General features: G+C 38.0%; 1 protein-coding gene across 1 annotated transcript in view; it reads right to left on the bottom strand.

The window, feature by feature from the left end:
* Window positions 1–19,503, bottom strand: part of COL12A1 (collagen, type XII, alpha 1) — a gene marked incomplete at its 3' end in the record, with an annotated part of 62,514 nt that extends 43,011 nt beyond the window's left edge. Inside the window, exons 1-12 of the mRNA XM_010160959.1 lie at window positions 19,386–19,503; window positions 11,982–12,098; window positions 11,098–11,241; window positions 10,171–10,227; window positions 9,170–9,433; window positions 8,897–9,061; window positions 8,367–8,540; window positions 7,253–7,543; window positions 6,465–7,049; window positions 4,830–5,102; window positions 2,301–2,573; window positions 1,079–1,351 (exon numbers count right to left, since the gene is read on the bottom strand). Coding sequence (XP_010159261.1) covers window positions 1,079–1,351; window positions 2,301–2,573; window positions 4,830–5,102; window positions 6,465–7,049; window positions 7,253–7,543; window positions 8,367–8,540; window positions 8,897–9,061; window positions 9,170–9,433; window positions 10,171–10,227; window positions 11,098–11,241; window positions 11,982–12,098; window positions 19,386–19,503 — 2,734 coding nt within the window. The remainder of the gene's footprint in view (window positions 1–1,078; window positions 1,352–2,300; window positions 2,574–4,829; window positions 5,103–6,464; window positions 7,050–7,252; window positions 7,544–8,366; window positions 8,541–8,896; window positions 9,062–9,169; window positions 9,434–10,170; window positions 10,228–11,097; window positions 11,242–11,981; window positions 12,099–19,385) is intronic.
* Between the last annotated feature and the right edge of the window lie 564 nt (window positions 19,504–20,067).

Here is a 20,067-nt window from a genome sequence, read left to right as displayed (position 1 = left end):
AGATGGACTACCTTCCTTCTGTCCATTCTTCACTAATGACAGAAGAATCCAAAAGAGTCCAGACTGCAAACTGCAGTGTTCAAATAAGTGCCTAAATTTTAGTGGGATGAATTCAGCACACTGGTGAATTATTGGAACTGATTTTTTTTTTCATGGTTTCCTATTTTAAAAGTTTTTCTGGTTTGTTTCCTAATCTATGTCATAAACAAAACTTAAACTGTTGGAGAAACTGATAGCCAAGTCCATCAGAGCCAATGCACAAGTTTTAATTCCACATAATTCAACTGTAAGATGTTTTCAAGTGCCGTGCCTACACAGCTGCAGTGCCAGACTTTAGTAATACATACCTGGTCAGCACAGAGCACAGTCACACTTCCTTTCATGGCCTAGGAGGCAGCTTTCCCTATCCTCTGACAATTAACAGATGACACCGAGAATGCTCACAAAGAGCAAGTCTGAGAAATTCTCCGCTCGAAGGCAGTGAGAGCTGCCACACCTCCTTATAAGAAAGTATTTGGCTCCAACTTACACTTTTGCCAGCATTCTGTTAATGCTCAGCTCAGGTTCTTTCGCCCATTAGTTAAAAACAGGATATGATTCATTATACCTATGCCTAGACTAGATGTTATTTCTCTAATGCTAAAATGGCCCCTGAACATCTTTCAGTCTCAGTAGAGTAGAAACCCTGCAAATATTCAAATGGATGAGATACTTTAACACCATTAACTAAACCTGTTACGTTAAGAATAATCTGCCACTAAAGCTGTTCAGAAGTTGAGAGTTATAACACAATATTTTACTAAAGCTGGTGTGGACGTACAGTCAGTTACTGTTGGTGCTTCAGGCAATGTTTTTTCAAGAGACCCAGAGCCTCCTCCACAACCAGTGAATTGACCCCACTGCTTTCTCTGATGTACAGTAGATTTGGAAAATCCCTGCGAGGCAGGAGAATGTCTTTATGCCTGGTTTTTATTCACATATTTACTTCTACAGAAAACTCAGGAAGACAGCACACTTTAAGACACCTTAAACATCAGTCAAATAAATGAACAACCATACAGAAACAATGAATCATTACCTTCCAGTGTTTCTCCCTCTCCAGAAAGGGCCTCTCCGGCTCCGGAGGCATACAAGGCAGACACAGTCAATGCGTACCTAGTGGCTTGGTCCAAGCCTTTCAGCACTTTAGCGGTAGTGTCGCCTTTCACAGTCACTTCTTTAGTTTCACCTCCTGCGACTGGAGTGTATGTTATAAAGTACTGCTGCACTTTGCCAGGAGCAGCATCCCAAGTCAGCTTCATTGTTGATGTTGTAGCATCAGAAACTCTCAAATTTCTTGGATTTCCTCGGACTGCACATGTCAAAAGATGGTAAAAGCAAGTTGAAGCAAGCTTCATTTCTAGGTTTATTTTTTAGGTTACCCCAAAGTAGGACTTAATGCTGCAAAAAATAATACCTGAATAGCCTGCACTAACAATGTGACAGTATACCTTTACTATAATCAGGATTGTATAATCACATCTCCAACCTCCTTATGCAAAAATGCCCAATAAAGTTATTTTTGCTCCTATTTTTTTCTATTAAGGCAGGCACAGTCCTGGAACACTTGTACATACTAGCACCTGAATATATGTTCAGTTTCAACATACCAAGATCCATGTCAAAGTCATTGTCTACAGAATCAAGTCAAAGATCACCGATTAAATGTGAAATTAACACATTATGGCTTCCTACAGAGTTCTTTTTGATGCTATTTTCTCACGTTTCTAAGATTTAAAATCTCAGTGAAGTTTCACCAGTGATCAGGACATACATACTGTCTCTGTACTCTTCAGATTTTGTTTAATAAGACATGATGCTTTTTAAAGGATCATACATTTTTGTACAAGTTAAGGGTACAGTGATAACTTCAGTACATCAAATGCTTCATTCTTTCATTGCTAGCTATTCAGAACACAATGCAAACAGGGTCTGAATTAGCTGAAAGGAAATATAATTTATACCAGTGACAATATGAAGAATCATGAGGACAATTAAACATATAGGTAGATTCTTCACCCAAGTTACCTTGCCATACTAGGTGTTGCAGATTCAACAAACTATATTTTAAAATGAAATGTTACAATTTTGATAAATTATATTGTCTAAAGTTACCTCTCAACTAGGCTTGAGTAATTTTTAATTCCCTGTTCATCTGGGATAATATATATGGCCAATATAGGTTATTCTCTTTTCAGTGTGACTACGTCAGCATGTAGCAAGATCTCAAGCTTACTACATTCACAGCACTGATCATGTACCTTCATCAGTTTTTGCATATCCATTCAGAGAATTCCCAGGCCCAGACTGATACTCAGGAATAACAGACACTTCATATCTTGTATCTTGGATCAAATTCTGCAGCGTAGTTGATCTTTCATTTGCTGAGACAGTCACTTGTCTCCTTTCTCCTCCAGTAAGTGGTCTATATACAAGCCTGTACCGTAGGACATTTCCTGGAGCTGGAGTCCAGCCAACTACAAAGCTGTCAGTCGTTTCATCTGTTATCCTTAAGTTTCGAGGAGCACCTTTAACTACAAAAAATATAAACATACAATTTCTAAATATGTGCTTTTAATCAACTAGGATCTGAAGTGAAAGCATTCCAACCATTCCGTTAGCACATCCAGTTTACCAAAACAACAGCTTATATTGCTCTCACATTGTTTTAAGGTACACAAACCACAAGCAATTTCTGAAAATTTAGGGCCAGAGTTACAATCAGCAGTGCAACAAAGTTGTCCCCAAAAGTACATTAAATCCAGTTTATACAACTGCTTCTGAAACTTAAGACAGTCTAGCTGTGTTCAGCCGTAACAGTAGAACCGAACTGCGTAAGGGATGTTTGGGCATAGTGGGGAAATTTCTTAACACAACAAAACATACAGATAATTTCCAGATACACCTGACTAAAACAGGAGAGCTGTCTGTGTGTAAAGAACTGACCAAGGTAAATGCAACGGGGGGAGGGGGGGGAAAACAAAAACCCACAACCAAAACAATTCTATTTCTTTAAATTAAATTTTCACTACAAATATTACATTAATTGCAATATGAGCTGCATCTAATGTTTAAAAATGGCTCCTGAATTAAATCTCAAACACAAAGGCAAGAAATAGCTTGTCATTACAGAAATTAAGGAAAAACTGTAGTGAATCATTTAATTTAGCCTGCTCCTTGACAAAGGATACAGCAGCTCAGGGCATTTCTATGAGCTCAGTGGGAACACCAAAGAAGGACTTGATTCTTCCAACATACATTAAGATCTACCATACTGCAAGCTGGCTAGCAGCAGGTAGCATTGTCATTAAGGCACAAGAAAGTTTTGGGTTTATTTTTTACTACCTAAAGTATATTTCAACTGGAACATTATATGCCAAAAGCATTCTTCTTCGGTGTTAAATTACAGACCTGTTAAGAGTGGAGCAATTAATAACTCTAGCTTTAAAGAAATGAACTTATTTTCTACTAATCAGAAACACAATACCTAATTACAAATTCTTTTAAGCCTGAAACCAAGGTTAGCTGCCAAGAAAGCTGTCTGGCCCAAACTGTTAGCTAGATCTGCATGGACAGCTGCTAAAGTTTGCAGAACAACTCTTGTCTTCTCAGCCACGTTGGGATTTCATCAGATCAAGATGCTGACAGTTATTTAAGGCAGCATCAGTTACAACGTGGGAACACTGATTATTTTTTATTAAAGCTATTCCTACTCCTGACCCTTATGCTCACAAGCTACATATTCTATCAGCCAAGAGTTTGTCTGTTTTCCTAAGGGAAATTTATGTGTGGCCAAAACATTGACCAGTGCAGTCATGGAAATACGCACTCCAACAGTAAAACCTGTATCTTCCAAACTTAACATCCAACTAAGCTATTTTGTAAATGTGTATTTCTATCAGTCCTAAGAGGAAAGAACAATTAACAAATTTCCATGCTGTTCCTTTTACTCCCTAGGAACCATTTACGTCACCAAAGGTCACAAATGACAGCGCGGAATAATGAAAAAGAGTGGGTCAATATTTTAAAAACCATGATTTAGATTAGAGTGTTCAACTACTGGAATAGAAAATCAATTTAATGTCATCTTTTAAATCAGTGGAAATGCATCATGGCAACTGTATCAAGAAAAAGTATAGCTACCATGCTTAAATTTACAGCCATGGATCACAAACACACACTGACATCAGTGGAAGTTTTGAATCAGTAAGAGTTACTGGATCAGAACCATGAAGTTCTGAATAGAAACAGCTGGCCAAAAACTCATCCCCATTTAAGCCTATGGTATATAAACCAGAATTTCTGTTAATGTAGATTAGATGTGGACACAGCAAATTACATAAGTACATGCTTGACTTTAAATGTATTAAAGTCAACATATATTTCAGCATCAGAGTCTTAATTATTAAATAGAATAACATAGTTCAGTTGGAAGGGTCCTACAACAATCATCTAGTCCACCTTAAGTGTATATTAAGATTAATACACGCCAATGAATTTGTCATTGACAACACACCACTTTATTCGAAAATAGGCCACTGCAGAGAAACACAGCATCCATCCAACTTCCAGGGAAAATAAAATACAGTCTTAACAACTTAAAGTTGTTCTATTATGGGAATTTTATATCTTTACTAAATGCATTGAGATACAATCATGTCTATTCTCATGCTGCATACCAGTACAGGTTCTCAGCCATAGCTGGCTGTTCCACATACACCCATTATCTCAATTAAGCACATTTTTTGTAAACATATGATTTTTGTGTTTGAGAATAACGGGAAGCCTACCTTCTAAGGTGGTTTCCTCTCCATCCAAGGGAGGGCCATCACCATCTTCATATTCAGAAATCACACTGACTGCATAAGTCGTTTCAGGGAGCAAGTTGATGAGAACTGAGCTAGTACTTGAAGCTGGTACTGACACAATGAATTCATCTCCACCGACCGCGACTTTATATTTAATGAGATACGACAAAACCTCAGATCCAGCTGGAGACCAGCTCACTTTGAAACTGTCAGATGTTACATCAGAAAAGACCATGTTCTTTGCAGGCACGTAAGCTGTATGGAAATAAAAAAAGACCGATGAGGGATACCTGCTAGAATATTCTTAACACAAAATCTCTAAAATAAATGAAAAATTTCCCTCAATAACTTAATTTATTCTAACTGAGCAGATATTTTATGGCACATGTAACAGTATGTTTTCTATACTTGTTATAGCTATCAAATTTCATGAAGATTGTATCTAGGTTGTCTCAAATCCTATGAGAATGAGTAGAAGCACCAACTCAGTGATTTCTAGATCAAATGAGAACAGTACATCTAAAAGAATGCACTTATGAAAAGTTAGAATCTGATAATCAAGTCGTGTTCCCTCTTTCGTATGTCCCATGAGCAGCAATAAAATTAGGTCCTCAATGGGAACTAAGAATCCTTGGGTTTTTGCAGATCTAGATTAGAAATAGAACAAAATAAACTCCAGTATTTTTTCAGGAATGGAGTCACAGGGGAAACAAGGAACTTGACATGAGGCACAAACACAAACCTGACATCCTGGGCTTGTTTTGGTTGGCCTAGTCAGCCTAAAAGTGGGAATGTTAAGATTGCTTGAGCCCTCTAAAACAAAGGCTGCTTTGCTGGTTTGTTCCTCAAAGCTATCCTGAAACAAAAGGCTTACTTTTAAAGAAAGCGGGGCTTTCAATACTAGGGACTATTCAATGTTATTGTTGTACTCAACATAGGCAAGGACACTGAGGGCACAACTAATTGTAAGTAACTTTAGCTGACCAAAAGCTGGTCATTTAGAAATCTTTTAAATATACATTACGCAAGCTCACTAAATTTGGATGCATGTGAAGAATTTCATGTGTTACTTCATTTAAGTCTTTACAGTTAGATTGAGATTAATATCACCTAGCATCTGCTGTCTCAAATTTTCTTATATCAGCCCATTTCACCCTAAAAATTAATCAGATCACCCTCTGGAGATGTCAGCATTGCTTCATTGTCTTTGACATTCTAAAAGAAAAGTTTAGACTAGACTAGTTACCTCATTTTGGACAGCTAAAGAAGAATGTTCCTAGTAACTCTTTTACTCAAGACATTGACTGTAAAAGCAGAGTACATCCACTAAGGTCATTCTAGATAGACATGAACTTTAATAGTTTTCTAGGTATCTCGGAGGGGAAGAAAAAATTTATTTCTCCAATAATTTTTTCATATCCATTTTTCCATTAATTTCCCCCATTGCTTTTAATATGATGGAAAGTAAGAACCAAATCCCTAGTTATTAATACTATCATTTGTATATGGACAATTGCATCAGTTTCGGTTCTTTAGGTAACTATGAGCACAAAACATTGGTTCATATCTTTTTTCATTGCATTTTCTACATTTCTTTAAGTAACAGCAGTTACTTACATTTTTTCCTTATAGCAGCCAGTTCCTGCTCAATCCGTAGGCAGACAGATTGTGTAAGTTCAAATGATATTCTTTGAAAAGCATCAAAATCTTCTACTTCAGGAGGTGATGCGATTGCTTCTAACTCTGTCCGCACTGCATCCTTCACACCAACTGCAAATATTTCTACATCTGCATCCCTCAGCTTTATTGCAGGTTCTTTAAAAGCATCTGACGATTTTCCATCAGTAATAAGAATCATGACTCTCGGCACATTTGGTCTTGATCCTTTGCTGGTAACAAATACTTTCTCCCTCACATATGTCATCGCTTTCCCTGTGTTGGTAGATCCACCTCTGTAGGGGAAGGTGTTAATAGCCTGAATTATATCTTCCACTCTGTTGTATCTGTTCAAAGAAAACTCCATATGGGGATCTCTGCTGTACTGGACAAGACTTATCTGTACTTTTCGAGGCGATATCTCAAAGCTTTTAACTAACACTTCCAAAAAGGCTCTTACTTTAACAAAATTGGCGATACCAATGCTGTAGGAACCATCCACTAAAAACACAACATCAGCTTTTACATCCACACCACGTGAGCATTCTGTAAAGAAAAAGAATCACCACTATAAACTGATCTTCAACAGCCACAGCATTACAGTTCGTGTATCATGCCGGGTTGCTTATAAAGGAAATAAACCATTTATGTTTCTCATAAATAATAAAGGTATGATATTAAAACAAGCATCAGAGGTTTCAACAACAAAAGGCTACTGTGTAAAAATAACATAGTAGCTCCTAACTCACCCACTTGAACTTTTACTTGTTGTGTTTTTTCCATTATCGTTACTGGCTCACTGGGAGTCAGTCCTTTCATTGCATAAACATTAATCTGATACTCTGTGTCCGGAGAGAGATCTTTAACATTCAGAGCAGTAGTCTGAGGACCCACACTCAGTACATGTTGTTTTCCACCTGCTATCATCGGAATGAACTGCAGCCGATAGCCAGTTATTTGGCTAGTGGATGGATCCCAAGTGATCCTAATAGATTTTGAGGAGATCTGAGTGGCCACTAGATTTGAAGGAGGCTCCACCACTGAAAGAAATCAAAAGCAAACCCAAAATATTAATTACAATTATAAACAGATTTTCTTCCACATTTTTATTTTTGGAATAAATTTCGTTATTTTTGCTTAATCTTTACTAAAAATCACTCTTTTGTTTTAGTATAAACGTAAGTGAATTACAGGACAGTCCAAATGAGGCATCAGTAAGAGGGTAGAAATATGAACACTGTATCTGTGGTCCTCCCAGTGTAGTAGAATTTGCAGGAGAAATTCTGTCTTGCTTTAATACTGTTTCAAACAGAAGTGAAAGCTACACCCACAGAAAAACAGCAGAGAGTGTGAAGAAATGCAGACCTGAGCAGAGCACTTCAACAGTGGAGTCCTCTTTTCTGCCATTTTAGTCAAAGAATAGTTACCTAGAATCTTGCAGGAAGGGCCAGAAAGCTGCAGTGATACAGTTTGACATCTGTTTTCTCAGTATTCTCCAATTTTCATTCCTTGATTCTTAACCTATTACATATTCTGCCCCTTCACCAAGCAGTTTTTTCCACTTTAGTACATTTTTCCATAGAACTGATGCCTGTGTCCAAACTGACTGTATGAGACTCTGATAACTGCACACCATTGTGTTGTCCTTGAAACTACGGAATAGTGGAGCTATTCCAAATCTACTGCATGACATGTTCTATTCTCTTGCATTTAAATGCACAAAGCTCAGACCTGTTTTCCACACTTGTTGAATGAGGCAACAGATCAAACTCCAGAAATAAAGCAAAGGAAGTAAGGATAACCCCTGAAATACATATCAGAATAAAGTGAAGTCAATAAATATATTTATATAAAGTATCTCACCTTCTTCTCCACTAACCAGTTCCCCTAGTTGTTCATCAACACCGGAACAGACTTGCAAGATAATTTCATTCTGAATATCCACAATCCCATCAAAATTAGCCACATTGAACACGTGCTTCAGTGAAGGCTGAGATGCAATTAGCTTGAGCTCTTTTGCATCTGCTGCTTTGATTCCTAGAAGTTCCAATAGACAAGACTGTGTTAAGTGGCCATAAAATACAGACACCTGTGAATTTATTCAAAAAGTATCATAGCATCCTGGAGTAAAGCTTTAATAGAGTGTGGTATCTTCACAAAGCTATAAACAGTGTGGTATCTTCAATAAGGCCAGTGTTTGTCAGTCCTCTTAATCATCAGACAGGAGCTTCAGAATTACTATCAAATTAGCACAACTGATATGTTCCATTCTGGAGGGCACAAATGACCTTGAAAGAGTGGCATAGCGAAATTCTTGAAACATAGAATCCAAAACACATAACTAACTTCTCTAGGAATGTTAATCTCTCAGTAACTAGAAAAGCTCAACATACCCAAAGAAAAAACTTCAACTCCTATGTTGCGCAGCTCTCTTGCGGGAATTTCGACTTCATCTTGAGCTTTTCCATCCGTAATGACAATTGCTACTTTGGGAAAGCCTTTTCTTGCTCCAGCAGACTCAGTGAAGGTGTTCTGTACCAGGTAATCAATAGCCTCACCTAAAAATAACACCACCAGTAGTGTTTTATTAAGCTTGAATTAGGATTTAAACAAATTTGAATTATAAAATGAAATGCTGAATGAACATGTATGTGGGAAATCTGTACCTGTCATTGTGTTGCCACCTTTGTAAGGTATCCTTTTAATTGCATCAATAAGATCACTTCTTCTGAAATACTGATTTAAATTGAACTCTGTTCTTGTATCGGAACTGTACTGAACAACTCCAACTCTCGTCTTTTCTTCCCCAATGTCAAAAGCTGATACAAGGGCCACCATGAAGTCCAGAATATATATGAAGTTATTTCTCCCTACGCTCCATGAACCATCTACCAGGAAAACTAAATCTGTCATTGCACTTATGGAGCATCCTGGAACACAAAAAGAGTAAAAATCTCTGTTACCAAATGAGCAATTGTATTCTTGCAAATCAATGAGAAATGTCTGACATAAACGTAGTAAAAAGCAAAAAAAGTAAACTTGGGTAAAAGCTAAAACAAACAGATATTTAATAGATTTATATTCTTATCTGGAATATCTTAGTGGGGAAGTATTATTTACATAAGTGAACATCCATAGAGGCCTTCTAGCTGCCATTACCAAAAGGGAATTGTCACCTACAAGTCTAAGACTGAGTAGTTTTTCAGACACCTCTCAGGCTATTCCACAAGATCTGTTATGCCACAGCAGATGAAAATTGGCATACAAAACATTTTTGCAATAGTTCGATGTTATAGGAACATTTCATTTTGTTACCACTTTGGCTTTGCATCTTTATCTCCCCATAACAGCTGCCCAAGTTCATCTGCAATGCCTTTTAACCACACCACAATGTCTTTTGTTAATAGGACTAAGACACCCATGGACTTGGTCATGTTAGTTGCATGAAATTCCTAGTTTCAGTACCAACTTTGCACCTTACGCTTTCAATGCAGCGCTAAGTTCTTTCCATCCCAGACTCTTCCCAAGTTCTCTTAACTCTGGACAATTTTTCAAGTTAACCTCATTGCTAGGTACAACAGGAATATGGTTTAACTTTATGGGGGCCTAGAGCCAGACCTCACTTATCTCTAAAATGTCAGATAAGTAGAAAGAAAAAACACCTTACTTTGTAATTGAGTCTCAACCTTCTTTTCCTCTGGTATCCCCGGACCACCTGTCTGAACTGCACAAAGAGAGAATTAATGGAGGAAATCAGGTTAAATTTGTAAATATCAAGGAAAAACATATAGAGAATGAGAGACACCAATCTGACAAGCCTCAGAACATTAAATGCAAGTTTTGAATACATCACCTGCACTTAACAGAAGTGACAACATAGCATTCAGGGCAACACAAAATACAGAAAAGGCAAATAATCAAGAATCATCTGTATTTGTACATCCTGTACGGTAATTTCCTGAAAATTAACTGCAACATCCCTGGATGAAATACCGATATTACCCCTCTCTAACACACAGGGGAACTCATCATAAGTCATTTTCCCATGGATGTTTGAGAAGCGTGAAACATGCAACAAAATGTGCCATAGAAGATAGTCTGCTGTGCTTAACATTTTAAGTAAATTAATTTTATGTGTTATTTAATTATTAAATATAAATTATTAAATTCTAAATTTCATATTTTATTATAAATATAGATATATTGTGTCACATTTTGTTGTTTAATGAAGGTACTTAGGTTTTTTTTCTTTTCCCCACACACACAAGAAGCCCATCAGATTCATCTGTTATTGTGATCAATGAGAGTCTTCCCCTTGACTTCATCAGATTCAAAAGAACCAGTGGCCTCCCACAAAGAATTCTATAGGGGTTGTCAGAACCAATATATCCAAGTTAGTCTCCTCTTATTTCCTGCAGATTATCTCTGCTTCTACTAGGAATTATGCTTAATGGGAAAAGGCTCTTCAGACAGCTACATCTGATCACAGTTTAGGTATGTAGCAATTTTGTTGAGGAACTGGAACAAAGCCAAATTTTGAGAATGACTACTCAGTTATCTTACTTGGTTTTCAAATTGTATTGCAGGTACTTACTTGTCAGTTGGCCAAAAACAGGTAGACTCTCCTCTCTTTCATCATATGAAGCTATTGATACAACATACTCTATATCAGGTATAAGATCTGATAAGACAGTTTGGGTAGTACTAGGTGAAAGAGTAAATTCTTTAGTAGGCCCATCTGCAATAAATATATAAAATAATTAATACAGCCTTTAAATCCAGTTATATCAATGAAAAGTTGATTAAAATATGTAACAAAGAATAATCTATCTAAAATCCAATTATCTTTTTAGAACTATGTACTTTCTCTTATCCTGAAGTATGAATTTTGAAACATGAAACTTCAAACCAACCTGTTTTCAATAGTGAACAAAATCACTGAAGTGTTTAATAAATTCAAGGAAATTAGAAACTTCGAATGTACATACAAAATGTACTATCGTCTAACAAAACATGGTCCAATTCTGATTTGATATCACTTTTACACTAATTATTTCTCAAAGTGAAATAGAATGACGTGTGTCTCATACAGCCATTATCAGGAAGTTATATGATGTCACTGCATCAATACCTGACACACGTGATATTTCCCCTGGGAGAAGTACTTGAATGAAGTACTATAACTTTCAAAGCATAGAAGAGGTGCAGAGTGATGATTCTACCTCCTTTTTGCTCCTTGCAAAGGAAAGGCATCCAAAACTTATCACTTGCAGTCCCCAAAGAGTTAACACTATGGTGAGAAAAACTCTAACTTGGAACAATCACTGCTCTTTCCTGTATGCCCTTTGCTGCTACCCAGTCTTGACCACAAACTTCAGGAAGATGTTAATAGCTACTCTCACACCTAAGTTAGATGTAACTGAAAATAAACCTGTTTTCCAAAAATGTAATGACATAACAAAATTCTACAGAACTCACCATTTGTTGGAACCACAGTTATCCTGTAACCCACTATTGCATCTGGTGGCCTTTTCCATGACATTTGAACATTATGTTCATCTATAATTGTAAAATTCAAGTCTGATGGTGGATTAACTGCAAAAGATTCATACCAGGTGGATGTTTAATAGTTTGAACAAGCTTCGGCAAATGAATAAATAATGTTGAGCAAAGCTTACTAAAATTGTCTTTGCATAAATTTGTTTCCAACAAATATAAAGATATGTTGTTGGAAAAAGAGTAAAATAAAAGCTGACAAAATATGACAAAACATCAAAGAGTATACGCATTACAGAGGACAGCACAGAACATATGTTTCTTGAGTTGCCAAGACATTCAAGAATGGCCAGCAAAATCAAGCACAATAGAAAACACATTTGGATACATGTACAATGAGTTCACAGATAATCACCACATATGCAAACATTTCACATAACAATTAAAGGAATTTTTTTACATGCTGGGTGCAATCCGTACAAGCATGCCAAATCACAACCTGCTTACAATATCATGAGATCATTTAGGACATTGAGAACACAATACTCTTCTTAATTAGACATCAAAGAATTGATCAGCTTTTTATTAAGGTCTCTGCATGGCCATATTTCTTATTAATTACACTGCATCTAGAAACATAGCAGAGAAAAAATATATATTAAAGAATACAGGTAAAGATTGGGTGTTTAATGTTCAAAAAAGAATTTCTGTTACGGTCTAGATATGAATATACATATAAAATGTATATCAGTAATAATGATATACTGATGTATTGTTTAATTTCAAAATACAGAGAGCTCCACCCCTTTGTTCCTAAAAGCCAGTAAAGTGATATACTTTGCAAACGGCTGCAAAGGGCTCAGGAACTAAGGGGATAATAAATAGGGTTACTGATGGTTGCAATTTGCTAAAATATTTGAGCTGATGCAAAAGTTCACAAAAATAAGATTCTACCTGTTTACACCAGATATTGCTGTACAATTTCAAAGGTGTAAACTGTTGTTTGTATGTTCCCTTTGTAGCAGGTGTACCCATACTAGTAGTGGCATTTTAACACAAAATGCCAGTATGGTTCCAAACAACACAATGGTTAATTATGAAAAGACAACATCAAAGTATATTTATGGACATTTATTTTACAGAGTTTATAGAAAACAGTAAAGAGGGCACCAGTGATCTGAAAAAATGACTACAAATAAAACTTGTAGGAGCTGATGACAGAAGTAACTGAACAGTACAGAAAGAAATAGTTTACATACGCTATTTTGCAGCATCATGCATATGTAAATGAAATGTTGATTATTATTTTTTTAGCTTCCCACAATGGACAAAAGCCTCCATGTACAAGGTTCATTACACAAAGACGTTTCATAAATATTTTATAATGATATTCTCTTTGTAAAATTGTCATGCTTATTCATGCAGTATTTTACTGACTCACTGTCAGTGCATGGTAGGTGTATTATATATTATTGTTTAAATAGGTCTACAAAGTAAGATTAGGTTCAGCCATACTTTCCTTAACTACTTGTAAGACCATTTTGCAGGCATTTTAATAAAGAGATATTGTCCGTTCCATAGAAGACTTCCATCATATGTCAGAATTTGTTTTAATTTTGAATGTAATTTAAAGAACAGATAAAGAAATAAATGCTAGAATATATGTTTATGAAAAAACACTATCCAATTGCAATAATAAACATTGAGCTCAAAAAAAAAAAGGGAACAAATTGTGTAGGCATTTTTTCCCTTTTAATTTACTGTCATTACCAACCATAGGATAATATGGCTTTGTAATACTGATACAATAGGTACACTAGTATTGAAGTAAATGTTATTTTTCCTATTGTCCATACACAGGCAGTGAGATTAGACCATTAACCTGCATGCACACTTTATCTGTCATTCAGTTTATGAGTATCACGATGCTACAGACAGCAGGGTAGTTACTTAGTATCAAAACCATGCAACACGTGTTAATAGCAAAATACATTTAGGTGATAAGAATATCATTATAAAATATTGTTCCAGTAGCAATGGCTCAGGACAAATTTAATGCAAAGGCAGAGACAACTGACCTGAGCATGCTTTTAAAAAAAAAATTCAGTACATGGAAAAAATAGCACCACCAACCTTGCAAGTAAATTGGCATGTTGCAGCAGAGACTTTAGGCTTTAACTGCTGAAGGACAGCAGCAGCCCAACTTGTTGATATCCAAATGACCGGATTCCAGATAAACTGAAAAAACTGACTGTGAGGAGAAGTCTTTAACATTTTAAAGGATTCAAATCTGTTTTGTGAAAATTCAGATGTTGGATTTTGGCAGGTAACAAGAATAGTACACTGATACATAAGTGACGTATCCATTCATCCAGGTGTTCATGGCCTTTTAGACCAACAGCGTCGCAGGGGACCTCAGAAAGTTCCCTCGTCCATCCCATGGCCAAGACATGATCATTCCTGACATGTCATTCCTGACATGTTTGCTCAGATCATTCTTCAAGACCTCCACTGCTGGCAAGACTGCCAGCTTCCTACAGAAATTATTCCAGTGCCTCAGTCCCTTTATCATCGTAAAGTTATTCCTGACATCTAACCCCAGTCTTCACTGCTGCACTTTAAATCCATTCTCAACCTATAGCTGGCTTATCAAACTCCAGCACTGCATACTTTTCCCATTAAAATCCAAAAAGGAACCTCGCCTGAGTGAAAAAAAGCCAGTTTGGATCCAAAGTCATCAAAATGTCTTCCAGATGGCCTGTGAGCTTTTGACACTCAAAGAGAATCTCAAAAAAAATCCATTGACCTTCACATAGGTCAGATTTCACTCATGTGAAACTGGCTGTGGGGTGAAGACCAATCCATGGTCATATGACTGAGAGCAGTAAGTCAGTCTGAAGTACAGCAAAACTTTTAGATGATAAAAACCTTATTGTGGTTATCAAACAGGGCAAGTGTCACTGCAGCTTATTAAAATTCTTCTTCCAGAAGGGAATTCACTAGTGGAAAAATAATATATCTGCAGTATGGAACCAGACCAGACTTCTAGGAACAAAACACCCGTGATTGTGGTGGGAGTTTGTCCCATAACAAGGACAAATCTTAAAATTCCACCCTAAAAAGGCTTCTGTGTGAGTGCAGCTTCACTCAAGCAAGAAGATTTGATGTCGGCTACTTGTGTAAGTGAAGTTGCAAATTTGCTTACAGTGTAGTGACACTGCTGATCAGTCTGATCCTGTGTCCACCAAAATCTGTGCCAAACCTCTCACCGACTTGTCAAGTTACAGGATCATGATCGTAATATGCCATGATATTATAGTATTGATTTCATACAGTGATCCCACTGTTGATGCACAGAAATGTGCAGCTCCCCTTCCCCCCTCCAGAGTAGTAAAAAAATATCTTGCTGTATGACAATAATGTTTATAGAGTGTTAATTTCCACTGCTCTTAGAACTATGATAACTTCCTTGATCAGATATCCTATCTTATGCACCACAAAAGAAAAAAAAAAATCAGGAAAAATATACTTAATTCACTGCTACTCCTTGTGTTACATACGTGTGTAATAACTATATTTTCTGAAACAAAAAATACAGAGCAAGGCACCTTTCTCATGCTATGTATGTCTTATACTAATTTGTATTAATTAACAGGTAATACAGACCTGATGGACAAAAGTCTATGGCTTTTTACAGATTACACAATGTGACTGCTAAATGATCCCAACGAATATCTTAACAAGACAGAAGTAAAATGTAATCAGAAAATCAAGCAATTTAAATCCAGAACCAGGAAAAAAGTGATATAACTAGGAAGTAGCTGCCATCCACAATCCCCATGTCAAACAAAATCTGTATTGCCACCACCGGAAAAGACTCACTGTAATTACCATGTGAAATAACATGTTAGCCCATGTTAAAATAACATACAGGCCGCAGAATCTGAAGAATAAGCCCAGCCTTCCTCTCACTGCAATAAACCCTGCTGAGGCTGGAAGAGGCCAAAACTCCTCCTTTCCTATTTTCTTCATATATGGCGTGGATTTGACACAGCTAATTAGATCACAACCCCAGCCAAGTTCCTTTGAAGTCAGGGCATTGCCAGTGTGCCAATTGCTACAGCCTAACAATGTAGTAAAGAGCAGCTTCTCAGCCTTGTTAGATATTCATTGCCAGTCACAACACAATGCCACCTGTAGGTCTGCCTTTTTCTTTGTATTCTATGCATGTATATGAAATTTCTTCAAAATACAAGATATATAGCTTGTAAGTGTATTTTGAAAAAAAATCATTTAAATATATATACCTATACATATAAAGGTGTATGTAACTAAAACTAATTGCATATATATATACTCAGACTGCATGCACGAATATTTACCAAATTGTAAACATGTTTGTGCATCTATATGTATGTGTGTTGGTACACGCACATATACCCTTGCTTCTAATTAGCAGTAGGAAAAATGAGGAGTTACAGTCACCTTCATGTATATACAAATGTCAATTTCACACATTAATCTACATTGTCCTCTCTTTAGGAACTGGGAGACCAACAGCTAGTTTCTCAAAAGATAGAAATCAGAGGTCAAAAGGTAAGAAAATAAAGGTCCCGCCAACCAGTTCCAAAGGTGAAAAGGTGGTTAACTTCAAAAGTTTCAGCTACCTCGGATCATGTCTAAACCATTCAGTCAATGAAAATTGTTGTACCCAACTCAAGCTATATTATATGAGAAACTTTCTAATCCTCTGTAATTGCTGTGCTGCAATTATTTGTCACTTACTGTATAGCATGTCCCAGAGACAGATTTTTCATCTGACAAAACTTTTTTCTGCGTTACACAAAGGTCCCACGATCGGCACAGTGATGGCCACATTCCCTACCTCCAGTCAAGAAAACAGACATTTCCAGGTCTGAACCAGTTCCAAAAACACTGAAAAGTCAGCACCTTCACAGGCTCAGTGGAGTCACACAGAACCAATGATTTCTTCATTCCCTTCCTGTGCCTTTGAAAATCCCTCTGCATTAGGAAACGCAACATGCTACACAAGCCATGACATCAGCACAGCATTGCCTCACAATTGTAACAGGTTATTTGCATACTAATCTCTTGGCTTAACCACAACTACCATAATATTACTAACTATGACTAAACATATTTCTTATCTAGCAAAAGGACATAGATTTCCCTCTGTATCTTTGTGATCACAGGTGGAAATAGTACTGTGAAAGAAATCTTGACACGAGGACACACAGGGAATGCACTGGAGTCTTGCAGTGCTGGACTAAAAAGGCAAGAAACAACTTAGAGCATAAAATATAGCATCGTGCACAAGAAGTGTAAACTGAGGGAGAGACGTCAGAAAGATTGCAAAATAAAACAAGAATTTCACTGTGTAAGAGCAAAAATGCTGACCATCAAAACAGAATTGCTTCCTTGTCTAGGGTAAACAAACAACTTCCCCAGCGAAATGCCATGAATGCATTTAGACTATATGTTGGTTTTACCCCCTTTACTGCTACAGTGATTGTCCAGCTAGAAATCCCTGCATTGCTGTGTCTTGTAGAAAAGCTCTAACAGCGTTACTGCAGCAGCTCACTGACTTGCCAACAGCAACAGAGCATGGCTCTCACAAAGGACTCGCAGACCAGCTGCGATACTGACGAAGAACCAGTTTCATCCTGGAAGATTTAGGAATCTATGCACAGCGGTATCGGATAAACACCAGATCTACTCCCATGGGAGGCTGAAAAATAAAAGCTGAAGGAAGGCTGAAAAACAGAACTAGGCTTTTCCTTCCCTGTGCTTTCATGGTATCTTCCCACTCCGTATCAACAATATTTACCACATCAAATGGCCCTCTCCCTTATCCTCCTCTCACTTTTTCATCACACCATGCCTACCCACACCTCAGGGAAAGAAAATTCAAACTGAATTTCTTGTGAGCACCACAGACAGAAACAGAGGAACCAAAAAAAAAAGAAAAGAAAAAAAAAAAAAAGAAGAGAGGGAGACCAGACTGACTGATGGTCAAGAGCTTTGTGATGTGATCTGAAAGTTTGAAAAACAGACTAAAGGATAAACATCCACAGGACGAAGTCAGTTCAGCAGAAAGGACTCAAATTGTAATGATACCAGAACTAAAGGAAATAAGATCCAACATACAATTTACAAGATGACGCAAAAATCGAAGCACAAAATTAAAACAGTGCAGAAAGACGACCAGTACAGTGCAAACAAAAAACACACTAAAAAAAAACTCTATGCAAGCAGTTCCCATCAGAGCAAGTCCTAAGGTACTCCTAGCTTTGAAGTTCCATTTTCCGCACTGCTATTTCTCACTGCATTTCCTACTCAAGACTCATACTACAAAACTCCAGAGCTAGGAAAAGTTTCTCATAGAAACCTGATCCCTCTAAACTAGGTATTTTGTTTAATACACATTTCTGAATGCAGAGTAATGTAAGTCCTGTGCAGGAGTGCTCTCCAACTCACAAGATCAGGCTTTGTCCACTCTTTTGCTTAGCAATGGCTCATCCTTCAACATGGGATCAACACAAGCTAGGCCAGCTTGTGGGGCAATGTGTCTAGTTTTGCTATTCTAAAACTACTGTGTGCTTCTCCAAATACATTTTTGTAGACTTCATTAACAGTACTCAAGCTATGAATGGTTTAGTCCAAACTACAACTGAATAAAACATTTTTGCCTACATTTGAAACAACCTACTCCATACAAATAATCAGTGGTGCAAGACAACAGCAACATTACTCCATCTCCGAGTGAGCTCCCTCCTAAGATGGGGAAGAACGCGCAAACATCTCCACTCCCTTCCTCCATCAAATCTGTACACTTTCTCTGGCTCATCAGTCCTGCATTTCAAATGCAACTCTGAAATGACTTCAAATGACCTTTTTCAGTTCCTCATCCAACAACAACACAGCGCGAGAGGGAGGCAGCAGGCTGATTCTCTCCTAGGGTGACCAGATGTTGCACTACTGGCAGAAATGTCATCTTTTTCCAGAAAACCAGTGTACTTTACATCTGTGTGCCCCAGGCAAGCACAGTTGCTGGGGAGGCAAATTCCTCAGATGCATCTCTGACACCCCATGCTTTTAGCAGCCATCACCCAAGGTGAACAGGTCCAGACACAGAAGCTTGCAGCAGGCCACAATCACAGAATTTGTTTCAGTTTGATACAGAGGGAGAAAGAAAGGGAAAAAAATTAATTATCGGTTTTTTGGCTTCTGTTTTTTTCCAGTAAATCCAGGGGGAAGTCATACCCAGCAGTTTGGTTCACCCAATGATAGAGTCATGTGCTGGTGGTCATATCAAGTCATTCCAGTGCAGGACATTCCCCACACAGCCACTGCTGGAAGAAATACCGTTACTACCACCAAAGCTGTGCAGCTCACACAGAGGGCAACATGGGAGGATGTCCCCATACTTGCTGTTAATCCACCAAGAAGACAAATGTGCCAGGGCCAGACCATTTTGAGCCATGCTGTCACAACGTGTCAGCCATGATGGGTCTCCCCAGGTCTTCACCCCTGCAGCTACATGCAGGACCCTGCCCCAGGCTGAGAGGGACCTCAGACTCCAGAGAGGCTGTGACAGGGCCCTGCAAGAAGGAAGATAAAGCGAAGAAAGGCCTTTTTGAAGCTGATGGTGCCATATACAGGTCAGAGCCCTGGGGCCCTGGCTGCCACAGCAAGGCCTGGCCCAGGCCCTGCCACCCTTCTGTGGCACACAGGACGCGTGTCATGGCGGTGGCAGCATCTGACCTGGGGTGTCCCCCAGGTCAGACCAACGACAGAGGCCGAAGCAATCACCGAGGGAGGGTCTGGCCACCCCAGGGCTCAGCCGGGGGTCGCCCCGCTGAGCAGGGGAGGCCAGTGCACCGGCAGGCCGGTGGGGCGGAGGCGAGGGGTCCGTCACGGACAAAACACACAGGCGCAGAGAGCCAGACACTGTTGGAGCATTTTATTTCAAAGCTGCGGGTTGTTGGGTGGTGGGTTTTTCATTTCCTCTCTCAACATAACTAAATGAGACTCTACAGCGCAAGGC

This window comes from Eurypyga helias, unplaced genomic scaffold (genome assembly GCF_000690775.1).
Source record: "Eurypyga helias isolate BGI_N326 unplaced genomic scaffold, ASM69077v1 scaffold181, whole genome shotgun sequence".
In the NCBI taxonomy this organism is placed as follows: Eukaryota; Metazoa; Chordata; class Aves; order Eurypygiformes; family Eurypygidae; genus Eurypyga; species Eurypyga helias.
This window is presented reverse-complemented; position numbering and strand designations above follow the sequence as displayed.